Source organism: Centroberyx gerrardi, chromosome 18 (assembly GCF_048128805.1).
Source record: "Centroberyx gerrardi isolate f3 chromosome 18, fCenGer3.hap1.cur.20231027, whole genome shotgun sequence".
Lineage (NCBI taxonomy): Eukaryota > Metazoa > Chordata > Actinopteri > Beryciformes > Berycidae > Centroberyx > Centroberyx gerrardi.
The window spans coordinates 9,673,738-9,695,894 of NC_136014.1; the positions used below are offsets into that span (position 1 = coordinate 9,673,738).

The 22,157-nt window shown below is 48.9% G+C and overlaps 1 protein-coding gene across 3 annotated transcripts; it reads left to right on the plus strand.

Moving 5' to 3' along the window:
* Positions 1–605: 605 nt before the first annotated feature.
* Positions 606–6,457, plus strand: mycn (MYCN proto-oncogene, bHLH transcription factor). 3 transcript variants are annotated; one of them, XM_071920594.2, is made up of 3 exons: positions 606–715; positions 1,144–1,792; positions 4,329–6,457. In XM_071920594.2, exons 2-3 carry the CDS (start codon positions 1,165–1,167, stop codon positions 5,087–5,089), a joined length of 1,389 nt encoding a protein of 462 aa, XP_071776695.1. In that variant the 5' UTR covers positions 606–715; positions 1,144–1,164; the 3' UTR covers positions 5,090–6,457. The 3 variants fall into 3 exon arrangements, with proteins under 3 accessions (XP_071776695.1, XP_071776704.1, XP_071776722.1); XM_071920603.2 differs by having other exon boundaries at positions 4,332–6,457; XM_071920621.2 differs by having other exon boundaries at positions 1,144–1,783; positions 4,332–6,457.
* The last annotated feature ends 15,700 nt before the right edge of the window (positions 6,458–22,157 follow it).

A 22,157-nucleotide genomic window follows, 5' to 3' on the forward strand; every position in this document is an offset into this window, starting at 1 on the left:
TGTGATTATTTTTACTATCAGAATTCATAGCATTTTGATTAGAGTCCAGGTCTATGTGGCTGTTTTTTTTTTTAGCATTGATAAACAAGAAAACATCCAGTTACTCTGAAACAGATTCTGTGAAGCAACAAAAATAATGACAGATTCATGGGGAATAATGGGCGTTATTTCGGGGCCGCAGGGGGGCCTATAGGGACTGTTGTTCAACTGGACGGTTCAAGCCCCCGGTCGGCGAGCCTCCACTCTGCTGTAGTGCCCTTGAGCAAAAACACTGAACCCCTACCTCCAGGGACTGGTCTGCTCTATAGCCGATCCTTGGTTTGACCTCGCTGTGTAGGAACGGGGTAAGAGAAAAGACAATTTCCCCTACAGCTATCAATAAAGTAAGATTTTTGTGTGTATATATATATATATATATATTTAGGCTATTTCTCGATTCACCTTGAAAGTAGATAGGGAAAAGAAAGCTCCCAGCCAGTCTGTCTCCCGCGCCGCATCAAACCCAAAGCCCGACAGTACCTCCCCCCCAGCCCGGGAGGGAGGAGTCTCCTCTCCTCCCGCAGATCTCAGTGTATAACACTCTGCAACCAGGCACAATGTGTGTCAGAGGACTGTCTGTGCTCCCAAAGTAGATGACTGCTCTAAATCTAGTGTCTGTATTACTGACTGCGAGAGACGAAAATATTAACACATCATCATCCCAAGTCAGGACAAGGTGAGCATCTCCCAATTTCAGGAGGGAGGGGGGGGGGATAATGGTGCTGCTTGTTATTTTCTCGCATTTTTCCCCACACAAAACCTGGTCTCTTTTTCACTGAATTGTTGTCATTCCGTTTATTTTGCTGCACACATGCTTTTTGTATCCTAATCAGCTCTACTGGCGTGTTTAGTGAGTGGCGAGCCAATGCGTCTTATTTGCACACCGTTTGTGCGTCAGGGTCACATTTACGCACATTGTCCTTTGAGATTTGTGTGGTTGTAAGAACCACAGAGGAGTGCCTGTGGAATTTAGTGGAGTAGACTGTGTGTCTGTGTGTGGGCTTGGGAGTCAGGCGTAGTTTTCAGGTGTGATCGGGGAGAGAGGGAACGGGAAGAGACGCTGTTTCATTATGGGCGACTAAAGTATCTTTTGTTCCCTTGCAGGTTTTCCGATTGCGGGATAGAATGCCGGCGATCATAAGTAAAAACTCCGATTTGGAGTTTGACTCCTTACAACCATGTTTCTACCCGGACGAGGACGACTTCTACTTCTGTGGCCCCGACTCTGCGCCACCGGGAGAGGACATCTGGAAGAAATTCGAGTTGTTGCCCACTCCGCCCCTTTCCCCGAGCCGAGCGGCGCTACCGGGGGAGCCGGCGACGGCCTCCGCGGACGCAGACCCCCTGGGCTTCGGATTAGCAGACCCGCTGGACTGGGCTTCCGAGCTGCTGCTCCTGCCCGAGGACGATATCTGGGGGGCGTCCGACGATGGGGACCTGTTCGGCTCCGCTTTGGATAGTACGAACCCCAACAGCATCATCATCCAGGACTGTATGTGGAGTGGCTTCTCCGCCAGGGAAAAGTTGGAGCGGGTGGTCACGGAGAAGCTCGGCAAGGCTATTTCCACCGCCGCGGCGGGGAGCAGGAACGTGTGCGTAAAGGCGCCGGAGGTGGTGAGCCGCAGCTCGGTGTCAGAGTGCGTGGACCCCGCGGTAGTGTTCCCCTTCCCTGTCAACAAGAGGAACGGCAGCAGGGATTCATCCGGGACCGTACCCACTCCCACAGCCCACGAAAGCGCTCCCAGTGACTCTGGTAAGCATTTGGAGATGCGTAAAAAAGCCTTTGTTTGCGTTTTTGGAACAGCTGATGCTACAAAACCTACAAACACCAGATATTTACACCCCAAACCCAGCTATCATTTAGACTTACGTTATTATTATTTTTATTTATCATTATTATTACTGTTTTTTTTTTTATTGCTTTTAAAAAATATATATATTATTATTATAGTTGCAGTACCCCCACCTAATTGGGGCGATTGGAGCTTGTTCATATGACTGGCCCAGAATCGGATTACCTTGTTACATTCCACACACACACACACACACACACACACACACACACACACACTGGAGTAGTGACACAGTGAACGAGGTTTATGTAATCAGCAGGCTCTTCATCCGGCAGATGGCAGTAAAATGGGGAATTGTGTGCCTCACGAACTCAGTTGGCATCGGAGCCAAACAAAAAGACAACACACACTGCACCCAGACCAGGTTGTCTGGGGCAAGATAAACATTCGTAGCTGAAGAAGGTGCTAAATAAACCGATGAGCTGATAAAGTGTCTGTTTCATGGTTCCGTGGAGGCTTTGATTACGCATGGATTAAGGGACCATTTGCGCGCAGTGGGTGAGAAATTGCTGTCACATATTTTAGTGTGTAACTGCCGCCTGGAGTTGGGATGTAGGCGAGCTGAGGGATGAACAAAATTACTCCATACACGAAGAAGAACCTTAGTAATCCATGGTAAATTCTAGAAGGATACAACAAAACCATAAGTTCCTATAGGAATATTATAGTGATTGGCACCTTTAAGCACTAAAGTAACTATAAACTCACTATTGATTAGGCTACCACAAACACTAAGTATTTTAGTGATTCTTCTTTAAGGGCAATGCATTGAAGAAGGGGCTTTACGTTTAGATTGGGAAATGAGCGTTGTCTGCGTTTAATCGGCTCAAGACTTCAACTGCCGTCTATTATTGTCGACGTATCCCCTAAACAAACACTCACGAGTCCTTATCAGTGTGTTTTCGCTGTGAAACAGTAGTACAAAGGCCTCCAGCTTGGCACAGAGGGCAGGCTCAGCCAGCCTTGCCAAACACCCCCACCGACTGGACCGGGGGCCGAAAAGAAAGGGGGCCGGAGGAGGGCCCTGCTTCTTTAGGGGGGTGACAGCTTTGAACAAGCGCTCCATCTCGACAGCTGTCTCCCTGGCGCCGCTCCAGCACCCAGGCTTAAAGGGGTGGTGATCCGATCGCCTGCCGCCCCGCCATCCTGCGCACAATGCCGATCCGGGACTCTTCCGCCGCTCGCAGCGTTAAGACGCGCCTCTCTTTTTTTTGTTACACGCGTTCCTCACCTTCCCATCAAAGAGACGCCGCGGACTTGAAAGGCCGCGGCGCAGGTTTATCCGCACAGATAGCCTGGTCTGCCCATTAAAGAGGCCTTGCATGGGCGCAGAGTATAGCCTCCCCTCAGCCTGGCAGCCAATAGCACATAATGAGATTACCCGGGAAATCAGATGTACAGATGGAAGGCAGTGGTACAAAAAGAGATGCCTAGGAGTCATGCTCTTTATACACTTCTCAACTGTTACACTGAATCTTTTATTTCTACACAACAGTCAGACAGAGGCTTGCCAGCAGTCCTCTTTATTCCATTTTTTATTCCTCACAGCTCCAGTAAATGAGCTGTTCTGCTCTGAGAGTGAAACACCAAACAGCCTCACTTGTGGCAAAGCCAGCCACGCCCCCTTATCCACCCAGCTGTGCCCGGCTTTGTTTTGATGGCAGTGCCAGATTTTGTGTGTGTGTGTGTGTGTGTGTGTGTTGAGACAGCATCCTGGTGCAGCGGTGTCTGAAGTGGGTTACTGTAAGCTGTAAAATGCCACACTCTTCAGATGCTCCTGAGCTGATAATGAGAGCCATTATCACAAAGGCATTTTAACTGGGCCTCACACTCTCCTGCCTCATGATTGGCCACTTCCTCACATCTTCAAAGGCGCCAGTCGGCGGTGATAAGTCTCAGCTGCTCAGCCCCAACTCGGCGCAGGTATTAAGATGAAGAGCTCAGCTGGAAAACGAGGGAGAGCGAGAGCTGTAGCCGAGTTCAGTTCAAGTTAAAAAAGTTCCTTAATGCCTCTGCCGCTATCGCACGTTGTCGGCGCGACTGGAGCCGCACTGATAGACGGCAGGCATCAGACTAAAACTGTCTCCTCTCACCGGAGAAGATTAGGAGGAGAAGTTGAAAAGGAGGGAGGGAAAGAATGAAAGGCAGAAATCCAGCCTGTCTGGTAGGCAGTGAGACTGAACGTGTCAACGCCTGCAGAGTAGATTAGCGGAGGAGTGACTGACACTAAGCATTAAGGGGTTTCTGCCTATGCAAACAGCATTGAGCAATGCTCTCGCTCCCACACACACTCTCTCTGGATCTCGCTCGCATACACACACACACACACACAAACCTACACACCTGTCACCTGCTGGTACACATAGATGACAGTGGGAATAGTTGGTGTGTCAGAGCGATTAAGTCACTCAAGTTGTGTTTTTCTTTCTTTCCCAGAAGAGGAAGACGACGATGATGAAGAAGACGAAGACGAAGAGGAGGAGGAGGACGAGGACGAGGAGGAAGATGAGGAGGAGGAGGAGGAGATCGACGTGGTTACCGTAGAGAAGAGGCGTTCCACGCTCACCAAGGCGTCACCCATGGCGACGGGCACCGTCACCATCTCCGTGCGTCCCAAGACAGGGGGCGCGGTCTCAGGGTCCGGCGTGGTGAGTCGGTTCGTCAGCCGGGCGCCGCAGGAGCTCATCCTGAAGCGGAGCTCGGTCCACCAGCAGCAGCACAACTACGCCGCCCCCTCCCCGTACGCCTCCGACGACGACCCCGCCCCGCCCTCCAAGAAGCAGAAGACCTCGGACGCGCCGCGACCCCCCACCAGAACCGTCTCCTCCTCCTCGTCGTCCTCCTCCACGTCCTGCGGCTCCGTCGGCGCGTCGGGGGCCCGCTCCAAGCGCAGCAACAGCGGGGACAGCAGCCCGCGCGGCGGCTCCGACTCGGAGGACAGCGAGCGCCGGCGCAACCACAACATCCTGGAGCGCCAGCGCCGCAACGACCTGCGCTCCAGCTTCCTGACGCTGCGCGACCACGTGCCCGAGCTGGCGCACAACGAGAAGGCGGCCAAGGTGCTGATCCTGAAGAAGGCCGCCGAGTACGTGAGCTCGCTGGAGACGGAGGAGATGAGGCTGCAGCAGGAGAAGGACAGGCTCCAGGCCCGCAGGCAGCAGCTGATGCGCAGGCTGGAGCAGGCCAGGACTCGCTAACAGACAAACCGCTTCAACACAGAAACACTCACATATACCCTGGACGCCCGACCCCCCCTCACACACTCACTCTGTTTGATACACTACACTTCACCTTTAAAGACACTTAGACGCACGCACACATAGGCCTATACACTTAAGCACACACACATAGGCCTGCATATCTCTGTACACCCGCACACACACACACACAGCAAAATCTCAGAAGAGGCTTCAGATGCGACACACACACACCCATCTGAAACACGGAGCGGTGGGGGGGGGAGGTGCCGGAGGGACACTCGGACTTTCACTGCCGCCACTTTTTTTGCACATTTGTTGACGTTAAGAATGTTTAGGGTTTACTTTTTCAATCCAGTCACATTGAGGAAAGAAAAGAAAAAAAAAGAGAAAAGAACGAGGAGGGCGAAAGGAGCGAGGACACACCTCTTTTCGTCTTCCCTTCCTCTGGCTTTTATATCATTTCTATTTGTATCTTGTTTTTTTTTTTTTTTGTACTCACTGTGACACCAGCCTGGAAATCAGGTGACTCCCACAGGGATAAGGGTGTTAGAGGGCACTTTGCTTGGAGAGTTCAAAGTTCAGAGTTCACTTAGAGAAGCAGTGCACGCTTACTTTGCCTTCACCACTGCAAAACTGAAGAGACTGCGACGACGGAGGCGCCAATGGGTCACACAAACGATGCCACTACAAGAGTTACCTTTCTCTCTCACTCCTCTCTCTCACACTGGTGCTCAAACCAAGTCAATGGATGTATAACTGTGCACCTTGCTAGCCGACACTTTTGTATATAACAATACTGTACAGACAAAATACACTCAGATCTGCCTTGTTTTGTAATACATTTTGTCTTTGGGTTTTTATACATGTCAGGAAGCTGCCAATAACTAGACTGGAAGTTTATATACCTTTAAAAAGTACTGTAAGGCCTCGATTTTTGAGAGTCATGAAACTTTGTAATATAACAATATATTGTTTTTCCCTTCTCTCCTTCTTTGTATTGTACCATATTACTAATTCTACACACCTTTATGCTTTTAGTGTGAACCTGATACATACTAAATTTGATACTTATATTTTCGTATGAAAATGAGTTCTCAGTAGATATCACTTTATCTTGTCATTTTTTTTTCTTCTATCTCAAATAATTCTTTTGTACAGAAAATGTGTTCTATCTTCATGTACCTGGCCTTTTCTTTCTCCTCTTATTTCCCCTTTTGTTTATATTTGTAACTATCGGGTGCATAGAACTGGGTAAACGGATATAAGATGTTTGTTTTTTCATTTTTAAAATGTACATTTAGTGCTGCAACTCATAGCACTTTGAAATACCTCATTTTGAAAAATAAATAGACATCGTCAAATCCTTGTCTTTGTCGTTGCGGATCATTTATCGTCATCGAAACTGTGAGCACAAGCAAAAAAATCTCTCTCTTTCTGTCTAGATTTGCCCTCAGAGTTGGCACATGCTCTGTCCTGGTCATCATCCATTCATCTCTCTCTCTCTCTATCTCTCTCTCAGTCTATTTCTCTATTTGCATCCACATTTCTCTATTTGTTTTGCTGCTCCGAAAGACAGAACTCATCCTGACAAAGAAATAAAGAGTGTCTTCTGAATCCTCTCTGTCTCAGCACCCTGCGGCTACCTCCCCCTCTGTAGCCTCTCACACCCACCCACACACACACCTACACACACACACACGCACACTTCAAGTGCACAGGAGCACACATCCACACACACACACACACTCTCTCTCTGTTTCTCTCTCTCTCACACACACAGCTCTTCCTACATTGTTCAGGCTGTTGCCATGGAAACTGGAGCAGCTGCTGAGTGGCAGACACCGAGCGTGAGTCTTTTCTTTTATTTGTCTGAGTCTGTGTATTTCTGCCTGCATGTGTGTGTGCGTGTGTGTGTGTGTGTATGAAAGCGAATGTCTGTATGTGTGTCTACCTTTTGTCCCGGTCTGTGTGTGGCCTGGGCGCCTGATATCTCCGGCGTTGTGCGCCGCCCGCCACGATGCCAGGACAAGGCTGGATACTGTTTACCAACATCAGCCACATGGCTCTGTCCTCCTCCCCCTCTCCTCCTCCTCCACTCTCCTCCTCCTCCTCCTCCTCCTCCTCCTCCTCTCTCCCTCCTTCCCTTTTCCGTCCCTCTGTGCCTCCGATGCCCAGGCTCCGGCCCAAATATGTGCCACTCAGGAGTCTGGCCAGGCGTTCGCTGGAGAGGGCTGAAAGAGAAATCTGTTGCCACGGTCTGAGCGGGGCGTTCGAGACGACAGTGTGTTCACAGAGGGAAGGAGAAAGAGACTTGCCGGGAAGGGAATTAACAGGACATAAAAACACACATTGTTGATGACTTTGATTAATCCTTTTTTTTTTACGTAAGAAAAGCGATGACTGCACCCTACTGTACGGCAGCGTGACCCTTTGTCCCGCTGTAAAACGTAGCTTACTTACTGTACGCTTTTATCCATAACACCTTACACAAGCAAATAAATTCATTTAATATGGCCCCCAGTGGGAATCAAACACCCCGACCCTAGCAGCTTTACCGCCGTACTCTGCCCATTGAGCTACTTAAGACCACATCCATCTACTGGAGCGGGACATAAATGATCCAGAGGTATGTGTAGTATGTATGAGACGGGGCTATATGAAGACTGATGACTTTGTTTTGGGGTTGGGACAGCCCAAGACTGAGCCTCGCAGTGGGGGAGTGTGACTGGTGGATTACATAACAGGGGTCTGGTGTCTTTGTGTGCATGTAGAGAGTGTGTGTGTGTGTGTGTGTGTGTGTGTGTGTGTGTGTGTGTGTGTGTGTTTGTGACAGGAGTCTGGTGTCTTCGGGGTCTGTGCGTGTGTGTGTGTGTGCGTGTCCTCTCGTGGGACTTCCCCTTACCATCTGCCTAATGGCTTATCCTGCTTGGTTATAGGATGAAAACAAGTTCATGGACAATAACATCGCTGGCAGAAAGAAAAAATCCATCGTAAAAAAAAACAACTCAGAGCATTAAAACGCATTGCAGCCAATAGAGTCAGTTTGAGTCAGACGGTATAAAGCCAATGTAAAAAATTGACTGTGACATTTAATGAGAAATTGAACACGCAGGCACACACATGCGTATTGAACACACACACACACACACACACACAATGTATCAGTGTCCTGTACAACATTAACCGCTCACACTGCCTGTCTTAAACAAACATAAAATGGTGTACCTTTCAGCTGTGTATATACTTTCCTCTATAATCCCCCAACACACACACACACACACACACACACACACACACACACACACACACACACTGCATGCTCACACACTTCAACTACTGTTAAGCTATCTGCTGTTTGAAATGAGGCTAATTGTTTTAGTAGTGAGCCGACATTTAGGGAGCAGCCTTCTCCTGCGTTAAACAGACATATGGCCAGGCTTTTCCCTGATTAATACCCATTATCCTCCTGCCCACTGAATGCCCGGCTCTAGCCGCACACAACACCACTCTAATGGGCTTACACCCCACCGATGAATGTACAATAAGGCTGCACAGGAGATAATGCGGCATGTTTGTGTATGGGTTTGTGTTTTTAGTGTGCGTGTGTGTGTGTGTGTGTGTGTGCGCGTCCGCACGCACGTGGATCTTCCTTCGTCATCTGTTTTGATACCTTCATTACCTCCGCCATTCATGGGCGACACTTGCCACAACATCTCCATTGTCCTGCTGGACACTGGATCTGTATTCAACATGTTAACCTTCCCATATGGAGGAAACAATGGCTGCTGTGTGTGTGTGCGTGTATACAAGGGTGTGTGTGTGTGTGTGTGGGGGGGGGGGGGTCCCTCCATGGCTTCTTACCGGCTACTGAGTGTTGTCATTGAAATCCTTAGCGACGTACCCAACCTCTGCCACAGACAAAGGCATGCCCGTCACCCAGCTCTGTTTGCCAAGGGCCCTGCCATCCATGCTGTGGGGGGTGGAGGGTGGGGTGTTGGGGGTAGGGGGTAGGGGGTGGTGGTGGTGGTGGGGGGGGGTCACCATCTGTTGTGGGGTCGAGCGCAGTCGCAGGTGCTCCGAGAGGGTGTGTGTGTGCGCGCGTTAGAAAAGGGGGTTGGTAGGTAGAGGAGCCGAGCGCGATACGCGAGGTGAGCGCTTAAAGAGAGGGAGCGAGGGGTATTGGGGCAGAAACATGCGGGGGGTGGAGGGGGGTGGGTGTTTCAGGGGTTAAGGGGCAGTTCCTCGAGGGAACCCGTTGCCCCAGCCGAGTAATACGCAGCCTCACAAAGGGCCGCGGAGCTACAGTAATTGCAGAGCACATAGTGGAAGAAGGAGGGAGGGAAGGGAAGGCAAGGGAGAGAAAAGGAGGCCTGCGCGTTTGATCAAAGTTTACCAAAGTCTCAGGAGATTAGCATACAGATGGTACTGTAGCACGGCCCCCGGAATACCTCGCTCTCCCTCTCTCTACCTCTCTCTTTCTTTCTCCGTCCCTCTTTCTCTCTCCCTCTCTCTCTCTTTCTCTCTCTCTGTCCCTCACACACACACACACACACACACACTAGCACACAAATGTAATAGGGTTTCATTGAAGAATCCATGAATAGCCTTTCAAGAGCGCGTTCTGAGAAAGAAATGGCCTTGGCCGCACAACACAGCCCCCAGGAAAAAAGAAAAGCAAGGGGAAAGTGAGGGGAGAGGAAGGGAGAGTGGGAAAGAGAGAGAGAGAGAGAGAGAGAGAGAGAAGGAGAGGAGATAGAAACAATGGGGGAGAAAGGGAGAGAGAGGAAAAGCATCCACGGAGCACAACTGATTAAAACAAATGTAAAGCAAACAGTTTACCTCTTAATAGTCACGACACATGCATCCACCGGTACAGTACATCTCACTGCGCTGACATCCATTCACTTCACTCATTCATCCTTTCCTCCGGCACATCCCCAGTCCATATTGGCTTTGAATGCCATTGTTGTGCAGGCATTGATCGCGTGAGTGCTGTCCTCTTATGCAAGTTGGATGTTTCTTTGAAGCCATTGTTTCGAGGCAAGCTTGTGGCGGTTAGCCTGCTGTGCTAAGTGTCCTCGCACTGTGTCTGTCACTCCCTGAGCTCCTATACGGCATGACATCTAATAGTTCCAGCCGCAAGCATGTCCAAGCGGAGCCCGCTCTCATAATGTGTCATTGTTGTCCTCTTTAGCCGCTGCGCCGGACGCCGTTGTGACAGCGCAACAGAGGGGACAGCAATCAGCTTCCAGGCTCACAAAATACAGATTTTACATACATACAGATAAAGATTTCATTTCTTCAGAGTTTTAGTATGTAGAGCACCTCAATGTTCATTTTCCACACAGTGTAATGAGGAATTTGTCTCTTTGCATATCGTTTTGAGACACATTTACCTGGATGCATTTAAGCCTAGGTCACACTGCAAGACTGTTCAAGTCTTGCCCGACAACGGCAGTTCAGGCTTAACGCTTGCTGTCTGGTCGGGAAGCTGTTCAGACTGGGACACAACCTGGGATGACGATGGGTGTCACACATGAAGATGAGGGATCACACACTACCTGATTCAAAAATGTTTAACTATTCATCCAAAACAGTTCACTGTAAATACAATTACACACTGTGTTCTATCAGTTCTTGCTTCATGGTGCAGAAGCTATGTTTACATTTACATTACAAATGTATTTTGAAGTGACATCATTACAAGAATAACATTGATGAGGAATTTTGTATGAGACACCGTCACTTACTTTGATCCAGGCACACTGCCACTTTATACTATTTTCTATGAGATTTATTCATCCACATGAAATTGTACAGCAATCTATCTAGAGTGGAGCCAGTGGAGTTGGATGTCTTGCTGATATAAACTATCTACATGACTGGGCAGTGTTGTTGTTATATGTGACTTCTTCTCTGGTTCATTCCCTTTTTCTTCCCCCTGTATCTACACTCCCATTGGCTGTTGTCAGTGTCAATCTCAGATTTGTCAGTCTTGGGCCACTTCACACTACATGTGCCCGACCAGATTCTGACAAACTAAATTAAACATGTTTGAAAAAATTGCATCTGTCCAAACAGCCAGAATTGGCAGTCTTTGGTACCCCCCCCCCCCCGTCCATCCACACACACTCACACACCCCTGCCCGCCTCCCACCCCCCGAGTAGCTCAGATTCAAATCGGGGCAGAGAATCAGCGTAAAAATCACCAAGTGTGACCTAGACTTTAGCCGTAGGGGTCAGGGGCAGCCAGGAGCAGCGTTGCTGGAGCAGGTAGGGGTTCAATGTCTTGCTCAAGGGGACGGACACATAGGCTGTCGCTGGGATCAAACCTGCGATCTTCCAGCCACAGGTCACTCTACCACCAAGCCAGCCTGCTGTCAGTAACTGCTGTGATCTTACTGCAGATTTTCTATGGGTAACAACAGTGGCATTTGACCGCTGCTGCACAACAGCCTATTTGCATACGGTTGCACTACAGGACGAGGCATGTCCTGTGGTCAGCGTAAAAAGAGCTGGTCTAAATATTGAGGCTCTCACTCTTAGCAGAACTCACTAATGTGGTGACCATATGTACCACAGCCTTAGGAACATAACTCACAATATCCACCAAGTTGCAGTGGATACTATTCCGTTAAAGAGAGTGTGTCTGTGTCTGTGTGAATTTGTATGCGAGTGTGTGTGCACGCACACAAGTGAATGTGGTTATGTGCTTGGCTGTGTCTATGCGAGTGCAAACCCCCGCCTTCCTCTGTGTGTGTATGTGTGTGTGTGTGTGTGTGTGTGCGCGCGCAAGTGTGTACTTATCCCATTGTGTGTGTGTTTATTTGGAGTAATCACCGGGGCGCTTCTGTGTTTGTACATATGTATCGAGATTGATTCATGACCGCGCCTCCAGAGGAAACAGATAACAAATGGTTTTCTGGTCTAATAAACACCGTCTGCCTGTAAACCAAATTAGACTAAACTAAACCATCCTTTACATGCACCTCCAACACAGGCCCGGCGTGGCTGAATGGATGACCGGCTTGGAAGCTGTCCTGTGCTGGAGTAAAGCTCAATGAGAGACACATTGATTGAAGGCTAATTGCGCAGCACCGGTGTCACCCCGGGCCTAAGCAGCCTCCCAGACTCCCTGGTGGTTTACGCTACCAATCAATGCGTTTGTGTTTGAATGGGGCCATGTTCGGCTACTACATTTTTCAAACCTCTACCACCAAGGTCCCCTCTCTTATATCAGTCAATATGTCACCCAGCGTCTGCCTCTGTGTGTGTGTGTGTGTGTGTGTGTGTGTGTGTGTGTGTGTGTGTGTGTGTGTGTGCATCTGAGGGTCCTTGACAACTTCCATGCTCCCTCGTGACGTAATGGCTGATTTAACGGTCATTTTGGTGTCCAGTGGGGGCTGAATCAGTGCTGCGTTTGATCTCCAGTGAGCTTGGAGGGGTCTGACCTTTGACCCCTAAGCCTGGTAGGAAGGGTGACAGTGACGAGTGGGGGGGGGGGGGGGGGGGGGGGGGGGGAGAGTATGGAAGTGTGTGGGGGGGGGGGGGGGTAGTTGGCAGGGATGCAGCTAAGGGTAAACCCACTCAAACTCAGTTTATCCACCCACTTTTTTAGTTGTGATATTTTGAGTTTGCCCAATCAATATAATAATAATAAAAATAATAATAAAAATTGTTATACTTATATCTTTGTAAATTCATGATATATGTAGTATGGAGTCAGACCAATATCAGTAACATGAAAATAGGGTATTTTCAAGGAAATAATACATATTGAATTACCATTCAGAAAATACAATACAGCTGTTTTTTGTTTTTGGCAGTTGTTCCACTACATTACTGACGGTTGAGACTGACAGGAGGAAGTTTTCAATAGACAAAAATAAATATGATTTTACAAGTGCATAATATGTCGGTCAACTCCAGCAGTCTAGTCAGTCCATTCATCCATCCATTCATTCATTGACCCTCTCAGGCATTGCTGAAGCCTCAGTGACGACTGTGTACACTGCAAATCCCCCTGTACAGGCCCTGGGGGGTTTGCACAAGGCCTGGATCGGGGGCGAGGGCAGGATGTATTTTGGTGATGGTTGAAGCAGTGGAGGCGGTTGGGCGCATTTTGCCTGTTCAGCAAGAATCTGCTTCCACACTCTAACAAACTACACTCTGACTCTATTCTGACTAACGTGCTGCTGTTTTCCTTCCCGTGTCTTCCTTGTAAATTATAAAACAGATAGGCTCCGGTCCTCGGTTCTGATTGGCTGAGTCACATTTGAAGCTGCTGAAAAAATACCAGATGAAGGCACACCTGTGACAGCATGACAGTTATTTAAATATTAATATGCTAACCAAAAATCACCACTCATACTGGCACTTATGTGTTGCTTAGCAACCGCTTTGTTTAGCTGCTCTTAAAGGACTATATTGCCCTGTAGAAGAATACCTTTAAACAATTGCTATTACTTATTATTGATTTAAAATAAAAGCTTTATTGAACATTTGTACTCATTTTTGATCTCCAATGGTATATTACTGCTGTTTTATAAAAGCAATAAGCCACTCAAGGCGGTGCTTCACAGTGTTATAAGGTTTTACTGCGCTTCGTGTCTTAGCTGTTCTAAAACCACTGTAAATCTCGGCCTCTCAAGGCATATTGCTTGATAAATCTAAATAAAATGTCTTAAAAAAAAAAAAACAATAATAATGACAAATCTTGAAGCTTGGAGGACAGAGGATCAATCAAAGAGTCGTCGAGACTGAGACCAAAGGAGCCAGAGGATACATAAAGAGCTCGTCGACACTTCGGGGGCGACCCTGCCCCTCGACAGTTATCTGTCGGTTTGATGGCGAGGCGGAGTGCGACGGGGCAGAGGACGGGACCGGGCGGGGCGGCCAGAATCCTCAGCAGGCGCCTCGCTGACACATGTGGGACAGAGCTCAGTGGAAATCGGGTTAATGAATCGTAGAGAGGGAGAGAGAGAGGGAAACGGCAGGGTTGCTCGTCTTTCAATATCCCCCCGTCATTATCAGTCGGCCCGGCGCTCATCTGCGCGCCGCTGGGAGGGAGAGATGGGGAGGTCAGTGGGTGGCATATCTGCACTTGTGAAAAGGATTTCAAACAATAGATCATAGATGTGCGTAAGACAATGCAACTGCTACTGATGTGTCATGGTTAATTTATAGTGGGGGGAAAAAAAGATTACGTTGTCTCTTTTTATGAGTGTTCATGTATGTGATTTACTGAATATAACGGTTAAGTGCTAGAGAATTGTATATGAAAATTGATTTTTTTTTTAGAGCTTGTGTGATTTTATTAATTTATTTAAGTGACTCTGCATGTGGGATTCTACCAGTCACCATGTTTTGTGTGGGTGTGTTTTGTGTGTGTGCATGCGTGTGTGTGTGTGTGTGTGTGTGTGTGTGTGAGTGTATTCTCCAGTGGGTCTTTGGTCCATGACCAGTCCATTACAGGCTTGTCTGCGTGGCTGTCAGTTCTCTCTGATGGATCAGTGGGTTCCAGACAGAACCACCGGTCTCAATCTAATAACCGCAGCCTGTTTCTCCACACCAGCCCAACACCAATGCAAATCACTGCCTTTCTGTTGGCTACAGCCCTTAATTTGGCTAAAAACCGCTCACTCACTGCTCCAAATCCAGTCCACTTCTCCCTTCAGTTGTTACTGTTCTTGACTGCTGTGTGCGGACAAGTGAAGGTTTGCCCCGGACCATTCTGAAGCTTTTAATTAACAATGAAAATTTGGCAAATTAGGAAGATTGACTCGCCCGAATCCGGCCCCGTCGCATTCATAATTCGCCTATCTAAGAGGATAAAATAAATTATCATATTTAATTAGTGGCTTATGCGCATCTCTTGTCTTTGACAGCTGTTGAGTCAGACGACGGCATTGTGCGAATATGAGTCAGTGCACACTAATCTAATCAGGGAAACCTTGGCTGGGGATTGGGTTAGCATTTTGGACATCCGTCAGCAAGCTCTCAGGATTACACACAAGGTTAATTACGGCAGAATTACATTTGGAGGGACAATGACTGCGTCTCCTGTAAGGGTAATGGTATTCATACGCCACAGGCTGATCTGAATGAAGGACAAGGCCTGTGGACTGGCCCACGGACCATGATGCTTTGGGAACTCAGGCGTGGCATTGATTACTTTAATTGGTGGACTGGTTGCGGAGAACATCATTGGATTTGATTTAAACCCCCCCCTCCGCACTTCGGATACAATCCACCAGCGCATTGGTCATTGTCAAACGTCTGGACTAGCCGGAGCATTCAGCTTCCATCTGGGCTTTTACATCAAACAAACCCCTTCTTCTCCTCCTCCTCCTCCTCCTCCTCCTCCTCGCAGGCCTTGCCAGCCCTCTCCAGTCTCCTCCAATACGTCCTTGAAGGACATTGATTCACAAACAGGAAAAGGACTGAAGTCAGGATTTTTTTTTTGCGCGGGTGTTGTTGTTCTGTCGAGTTGCCTGGCAAGGAAATTGACTTTTTTTGCTTTCTGACACGTACACAGAAGAAAATGGCTAGAACTAGCAGCGTGATGGAAGGACTATTAGCGCGTGCTGTACCATCGCTCCGCGGTACCAGAGCTGTCAGGAGAGTTGAGACGGCTTGGCAGTTGGAACGCCACAACCGTACCGGCAAACATCGCCCGGCCAAAAACCCATCAGATAACAGTGCCAACAGGAAATTTTCCCTGAGCCCATATTTCCTCTGTCGTACCTCTCTTTTTTTGTGTGTGTGTGTGTCTAAAATATTGGGAGTGATGAATTTGCGTCATTGGGATATTCCTGGCACGCCATCGCATTCTCTCTCTCTCTCTCTCGCTTTCTTGTCTTTCTCTCTCTTGTGCACAAACACACACACACACACATACACTTAAATACGGACACACACACACACACACACACACAGACACATTCGAGTGAGTGAGCGCCGGGCATGCCATTGATGCTCTGCCGTGGCTCCATCCATCACTGATAATGGCTGAGGACAGCTGTGTGTTCAGTCCCCCTCTCTCCATCATACCAGAAGCTTGAGGCGGACGGATGGAGGGGGAGGAAGGGTGTATTTATTCTACCCTACCTCCTGATCACACCCAACTCCACCCCCCCATCCCCTTATCCAGTACTGTCCCGCACTACCCCACTCCCACCCCCCCACCCCCACCCGAGAGATTACCCGCCCCGGGCCGGGCCCAGATGGCTGTGGCCCGCAGCGGCCTGCGCGCCGGCTCTATCTGGCTCTAGATCTACGCCAGTGTGCTAGAATAGGAATCAGTGATGCAAGACTGAGGTACCACACACACACACACACACAATGACACACACACACACATATATACATATATTTACACTCTCACGGACAAAAAGAGTCATGCATCCATGCTCAGTTATGCATGCATATTCTATGCATACTCTCACTTTCACAGTGTCACGCATGCAGGGACACAGACACACACAGACACACAAACGGATGCACACACACACACACACAACAGGGCTGGGTAGGGCTGTTTAGACTGGAGTTAATGAAGAGATAACAGCTGATGTGATTAGTTTCCACATGAAGGGAGACTGGAGTCTAGAACGGGTGAAATCTAGCTGCTGGCACATTGTCAGGACTCGGCCTGCTCATGACGATTTTAGACGCTGCATTCAGTGTACATGAATAGAAGTGGACCTTGAATGACACACTGTCCTTGAACTACCTTATTTAACTAGGCAGGTTTACTAAGAACACTTTCTAATATACGGGAGTGATGTGGTGGGGGAGGGGAGGGAGGGGTTACACACATTCACACACTCAGTAATCCCCACCATGGTCCTGTGCTGGACCCCTCTGGTGCAGCTGGGGGTTCGCTGCCTTGCTCAGCGGCACTTCAGCAGTAATCTTTGAATGAGGAGAGACGGTTACTCACTCACTTCCATCTCCACCCAGATTTCATCAGTTGATTGAGGCATTCACAACGAACTTCCAGTAAAAAAGCCCGCGTCTCTGCTTATTTTCCGCTAAGCTTCTGCTGCCGGATATGATTACACCGCTGATGATGATGATGAAGAGGTAGCATCATAATTTGTCATCACCAAGCCGGAAAGAAGTCTGTTTTGAACAACAATGGTGCAAAGCAGCTGGACTTTATTTATGTGACTCATTTTCGCATATTCCAGTCTAATCTGTAATCTAAACAGGACACTGAGGCCAGTTCCAGTAAATCTCCACAGATGGCAAGCTAATGTTATTCAATTAGCAGGTGATGGGGAAGGATGGAACCCGATCCCCAACAAAACACCAGTCCAGCACACTCCCTTCTATAAAAGACACCTGTCAGAAACAAGAGCCTCCTTTACCCTGGCTGTTAAAGAAAAGCACTCTCCTTGTCTCATCATCATTTAAGACTTAGGCACTTCAAAGCCGGCCAGGTACAATAGCAGCGAGCAGGTCGCCATCAAAAGAACAGCACAAGTTATGGTGTGTGTGTGTGTGTGTGTGGGGGGAGACAGGGGAGAAGAATAGCGCTGTAAATCATAATAGAGAGGGAAATATAAAAGACGAGGCGGAGAGACGCAGTTCACCTGTTCGCTGTAACACAATCACTTAACGATCCTCGGGGCGCATTGTAAGGGAGAGCGCTCCTGTAGCTCGCGCCCTCGCTTTGTGCCCCGCCGGAGCGCGCGCGGATCATCTTCCCCCTCTCCGCAGACCCCCGTGACCTCCTCTCTGTTCCACTTACACACACACACCCATCCAAATTACCCTTGCTCCTCACAGATTAAGATCAATGTCATTCGTCGCGTCTAGAGTATCAGCCTTTGATTTGGAGCGGAGAGAGGGGAAGGGAGGGCGCATGGGGAAACCTCGGCGGATGGAGAAAATGTCTTCCTGTGGCAGCGGGACGAAAGTGCCTTCTTCACACCTGTAGCAAATGTGCACATACACAATTCACATATACACACTTTTATCACATGTAAGTGCCTGATCGATACCCTATTCCTATCTTTTTGGTGTCGGAGTCTCTCCAAAAGTCATCCAGGCCTCTTTCAGGTCCTCATCCGCCATAAGGCCCGTGCTGTCCAGTCTCTCTGCGACTGGGCCCATCCCCCCATCACCTCCGCGTCTCTCTGCTTTACCACAGGGATTCCTCTGCGCGTCAATGGCTAGTCCCTGACCTTTGACCCGGCCCATAGGTAAGCTTAGCTTTTAGTCAGTGCTGACCCCTTTCTATAGCCAGCTTTTTCCATTGAAGCCCCAAGCTCTCCTCTCTCCAACCCCCCGCCCCCTCCAACATCCCCTCCCCTGGAGTCACCAGGGTATGTGACGGTCTAAATGCCCCCTATTGTTGGCAGAATGGACCTATTGTCCGCACCCCCTGCATGTGCTGACTAAGGGACATCCAGTGAGCCCACTTTTGAGTCTGCCCAGGGGTATGAGAGGGGTGGGGAGTGGACATATAGAGGGTCAGTTAAGCCCCACAACGACCCCCCCCCCCCCCCCCCCCCCCTCCCCCCCTCCCAGAGTGTTTGAGGAATTTCCTGATTCAATAACTTTTTAAATAGCTGCCCCCCTTTTCCTTTATATACCTCCAGTGGCAGCCCCTCTCACCCTCTCACCTAGCAAAAGGGACTAAACTGTAACCGTTGCCTTTATCTCTCAGATCAGCAGACAAGCAGACCGGCCTCTTAGAGAAATGGGAGGAGGGGTGGAAAGACAAGAGGAAAAGATAGAAAGAAAAAAAAAAGATAAATGAGAAGAAGAAGCATCTGGGATTACCGTCTTTCTGTAATGAGGATCTGCACACACAGCAATTTGAGGACCAATAATTAATCTCCCTAACATCCCTTTTTTAATTGACTTCCTTTAACGTGCTTGTAAAAAATGTTGCTTTTAAACGATACCTAATTCATCGCGCACACGCAAGCGTGCATTAGTGCTGAATAGTATTTACTGGGCTTCCTTTAAAGCGGCTCCCTTTAAAATCCAATCCGCTAATGTATCCAAATCACACGGCTGTCCCGGGCCATATATCTCTAATTGTACGTCGGTCCACTTTAACAAGAGTCAGACGGCTGCTGGAGACCCCTCTACATCAAAAAGCTGCCGCCCAGCGCCTAATATCCTCTGCCGTCACAATGCTGCCGCTTCGACCGGCCATGTTCATAAAATGCAGCCCTCACCTCCCCCACTTGCACCCCCCCCCCCCCTTTCCCCCGGCCGCCTCCTTTCACTTTGATTGGGCTAATTGTGTTTCCTGCTGAATGCAGTAAACTTAAGGGAAGCTGGGAAAGGTATGTGCGAGCCCTCGAGCACGCACGCACACACACACACACACACACACAAATTCACACTGTAGGCGGCTTTCCTAACAAGAGGCCATTAGAGACAATAGAGAGGCTCGTTCACTTTCTGAGGGTCCAATTTACATGGTAGTGGCAGGTACTAAAGCCTCTTCAGTCCTGTGGAGTATTAACTCCTCTTCTGACGTGCCTCCCTTGGTCATGTGCTGGAGATAGCTCATTAACTATCTATCTATCTATCTATCTATTGATCTATCTATCTATCTATCTATCTATCTATCTATCTATGGGACAGCAGGGTGACATAATGAGTAGGAAGACCTTACTTCAACAGACAGCAACCTCCATGCTGAAGTGTCCTTAAGCAAGACACTGAACCGCCCCGCTCCCTCCACACACACACACACACACACACACACACCCCTCCAGCTCCAGGGGTGCTGTTCTGTAGCTGACCCTGACCTCTGATCTCCCACTGGAGGAAGTAAAAAAAAAAAAGAGGATTTCTCTTTTGGGGTTCAACAGAGTATAACGCAAAAAGAAGATTATGGTTTTTAAAGGTAAATGGGTGCCATTTCGATGATGGATGGTGAACCGTTACACAAGTGCAACAGAGGTTTTTTAGAACGCGGCGGCCCAACATCTGGCCCAGCCGGATCTGACAACTCATCAGTTTTCACCCGGAGAGCCATCATGAAAACCACACTGCGGTCGCCTTTGTTATCGCGGCCTGTCACTCTTTCTGTTCCCCCCTCTCTCTCTCTCTCTCTCTCTCTCTCTCTCTCTCTCTCTCTCTCTCTCTCTCTCTCTCTCCCTTCATCCCTCTCTTTCTCTTTGTCGATCTGTGCGAGCTCCTGTTTGACCCGGGGGCCTCTGCGGTGGGAGCGGGCCGCGCCGGACCACTTCAGAGCCCAAATCCCCACAAAACCACACCAAGCTTGCCGTACCATCAGGGGTGTATTTCTCTTTCTCCGCTCTGCTCTCTCTCCCTCTCTTTATCTGTAACCTCATCCCCCTCTCGCTGTGCGCTGGTGACCTGGTCCCTGTGCTGCGGCCTTGGCAGAGGCAGACAGTGTGCTGGTGAATGGGAGGGAAGTCATATGTTAGCAGTTTGAACCTACAGCCCCAATTAGAGGCAGCTGTTGCTGCGCTATCGCACCACGGTGGAGTGTGTGTGTGTGTGGGGGGGGCTGAATTTATGGTCTGCGTCTCCGTGGCGACCCCTGTTTGATGTGCAGATAATTAGGAAGTGAATGACTTCCTGTGGGTTGCTGCTGGAAGGGGCAGCGCCATACAATAATAAAAAACAGAGAGAAAGGGGAGAACGAGGAGAGGAACAGCTGAGAGGTGGAGAGCGGCGCATCGGAGCGCTAGCAGGGTCAGGTGGCGTGCCAACGGAAGCTGTAGGTCGTTCCCCCAAAACGTCTGTTCGGAGACCTCAAACGCCGCCACCGTGCATATGAATGTGTGTGTGTGCGCATGCGAACACGTGACTCTGCACGCCGACACACTTGACCCCTGGTTTTGTGCGTGCGTCTGAATTCAGTCGTTTTCAAAGACTAAATCAGTCAACGCGTCGCTGGAATCAGCTTTGAGCTCCCCTTCCCTCCGCATACCAGATCACTTGGCTCCCCCGGGGACGCGCCCGTGCAAGTCGGCCGCCCTGAACATATTTACAGACTTGGCAAGATGATTTAACAGTCCACGAGGGAAGAAGAAACAGATAGCAGATCAAAGACCGGGGTACACAGCGGGTTCCTCGCTTCGGTAAAAATCCACTCACATTTGCCTGAACATGTCATTTTAAACATCTTCAATAATTCGTCAAATTTCTGTTTGAGTTGGGACTAACTCACAAAGCCTTTCATGGAAGCTGGTCGACTTTACTCGAATGCCACTGGCTCGTCCCATAGCAACGCTCTGCCCTTCCTCTTGCCTCATCGCCATCTCGCATGCCGTTTCAACTTTGACCTCTTCCGCCAGAAGTCGTGACCCCGCCTCATTGTTACCCTGATTTCCCCCTGAAGAGGATCACAATCCAGGAATCTGAATAAAGCTCTGCGAATCAAAAAAAACAAAAACATAAGCCATTGATTCCCAAGACTCGGAACAGTCAAGTGTTAGTCAATGAAACTTTCTAACAGACTCTGGCGGTCACTGTATGAGCAACAAAAGGCCCAGATTGCGGTGCTCGGCCTCTTTTGTTTCTCTCCAGCTTTTCCTGTGAAAGAAACACAATAGGAAGGAATGCATTGGTTTCTGCTTGAGTGGTAAATCTCATCAGGATGATAACAATGTGTTTTAAAGGACTTAGAAAGCCTTTAAGTATCTTCCATAGCATCAGATTAGCCTGTTACCAACTACCCCCCTGTGGCCGGCTATTCACATGCAATGTAAGGCCAATGCTGCACAACACACACACATGCACAAACACGCACACGTTACCTCCACCACATTTCTCAATTGCTCAGCCATTCATCCATCTCGTTTATCAGTCAAGCAATTACAAATCAATCAATAAATCAGGTTTACGTGTGCTGCCGCTCTTACTTGGTCTGCTGAGAAATTTGCCCGAGGCTTTACACTGTCACTGTTCGTGGGAAAGAGTCTGATATTGTTGGATGTTGAAAAGAACATGAGGATCTTTAGCTGTCTACACACTTTCACACAAAGCTGTGGGAACCTCTGCAGAACTGGGTCGAACAGCATTCGCCTTTAAATCTTAGAGTGTTTAACCTGCTCGGAGT

Bases quoted from the DNA above. Each gene is read 5' to 3' on its own strand.
- mycn (XM_071920594.2), top strand. From the start codon at position 1,165: ATGCCGGCGATCATAAGTAAAAACTCCGATTTGGAGTTTGACTCCTTA. The intron at 1,793-4,328 runs GTAAGCATTTGG...TTTCTTTCCCAG, and splicing joins AAGCGCTCCCAGTGACTCTG to AAGAGGAAGACGACGATGAT.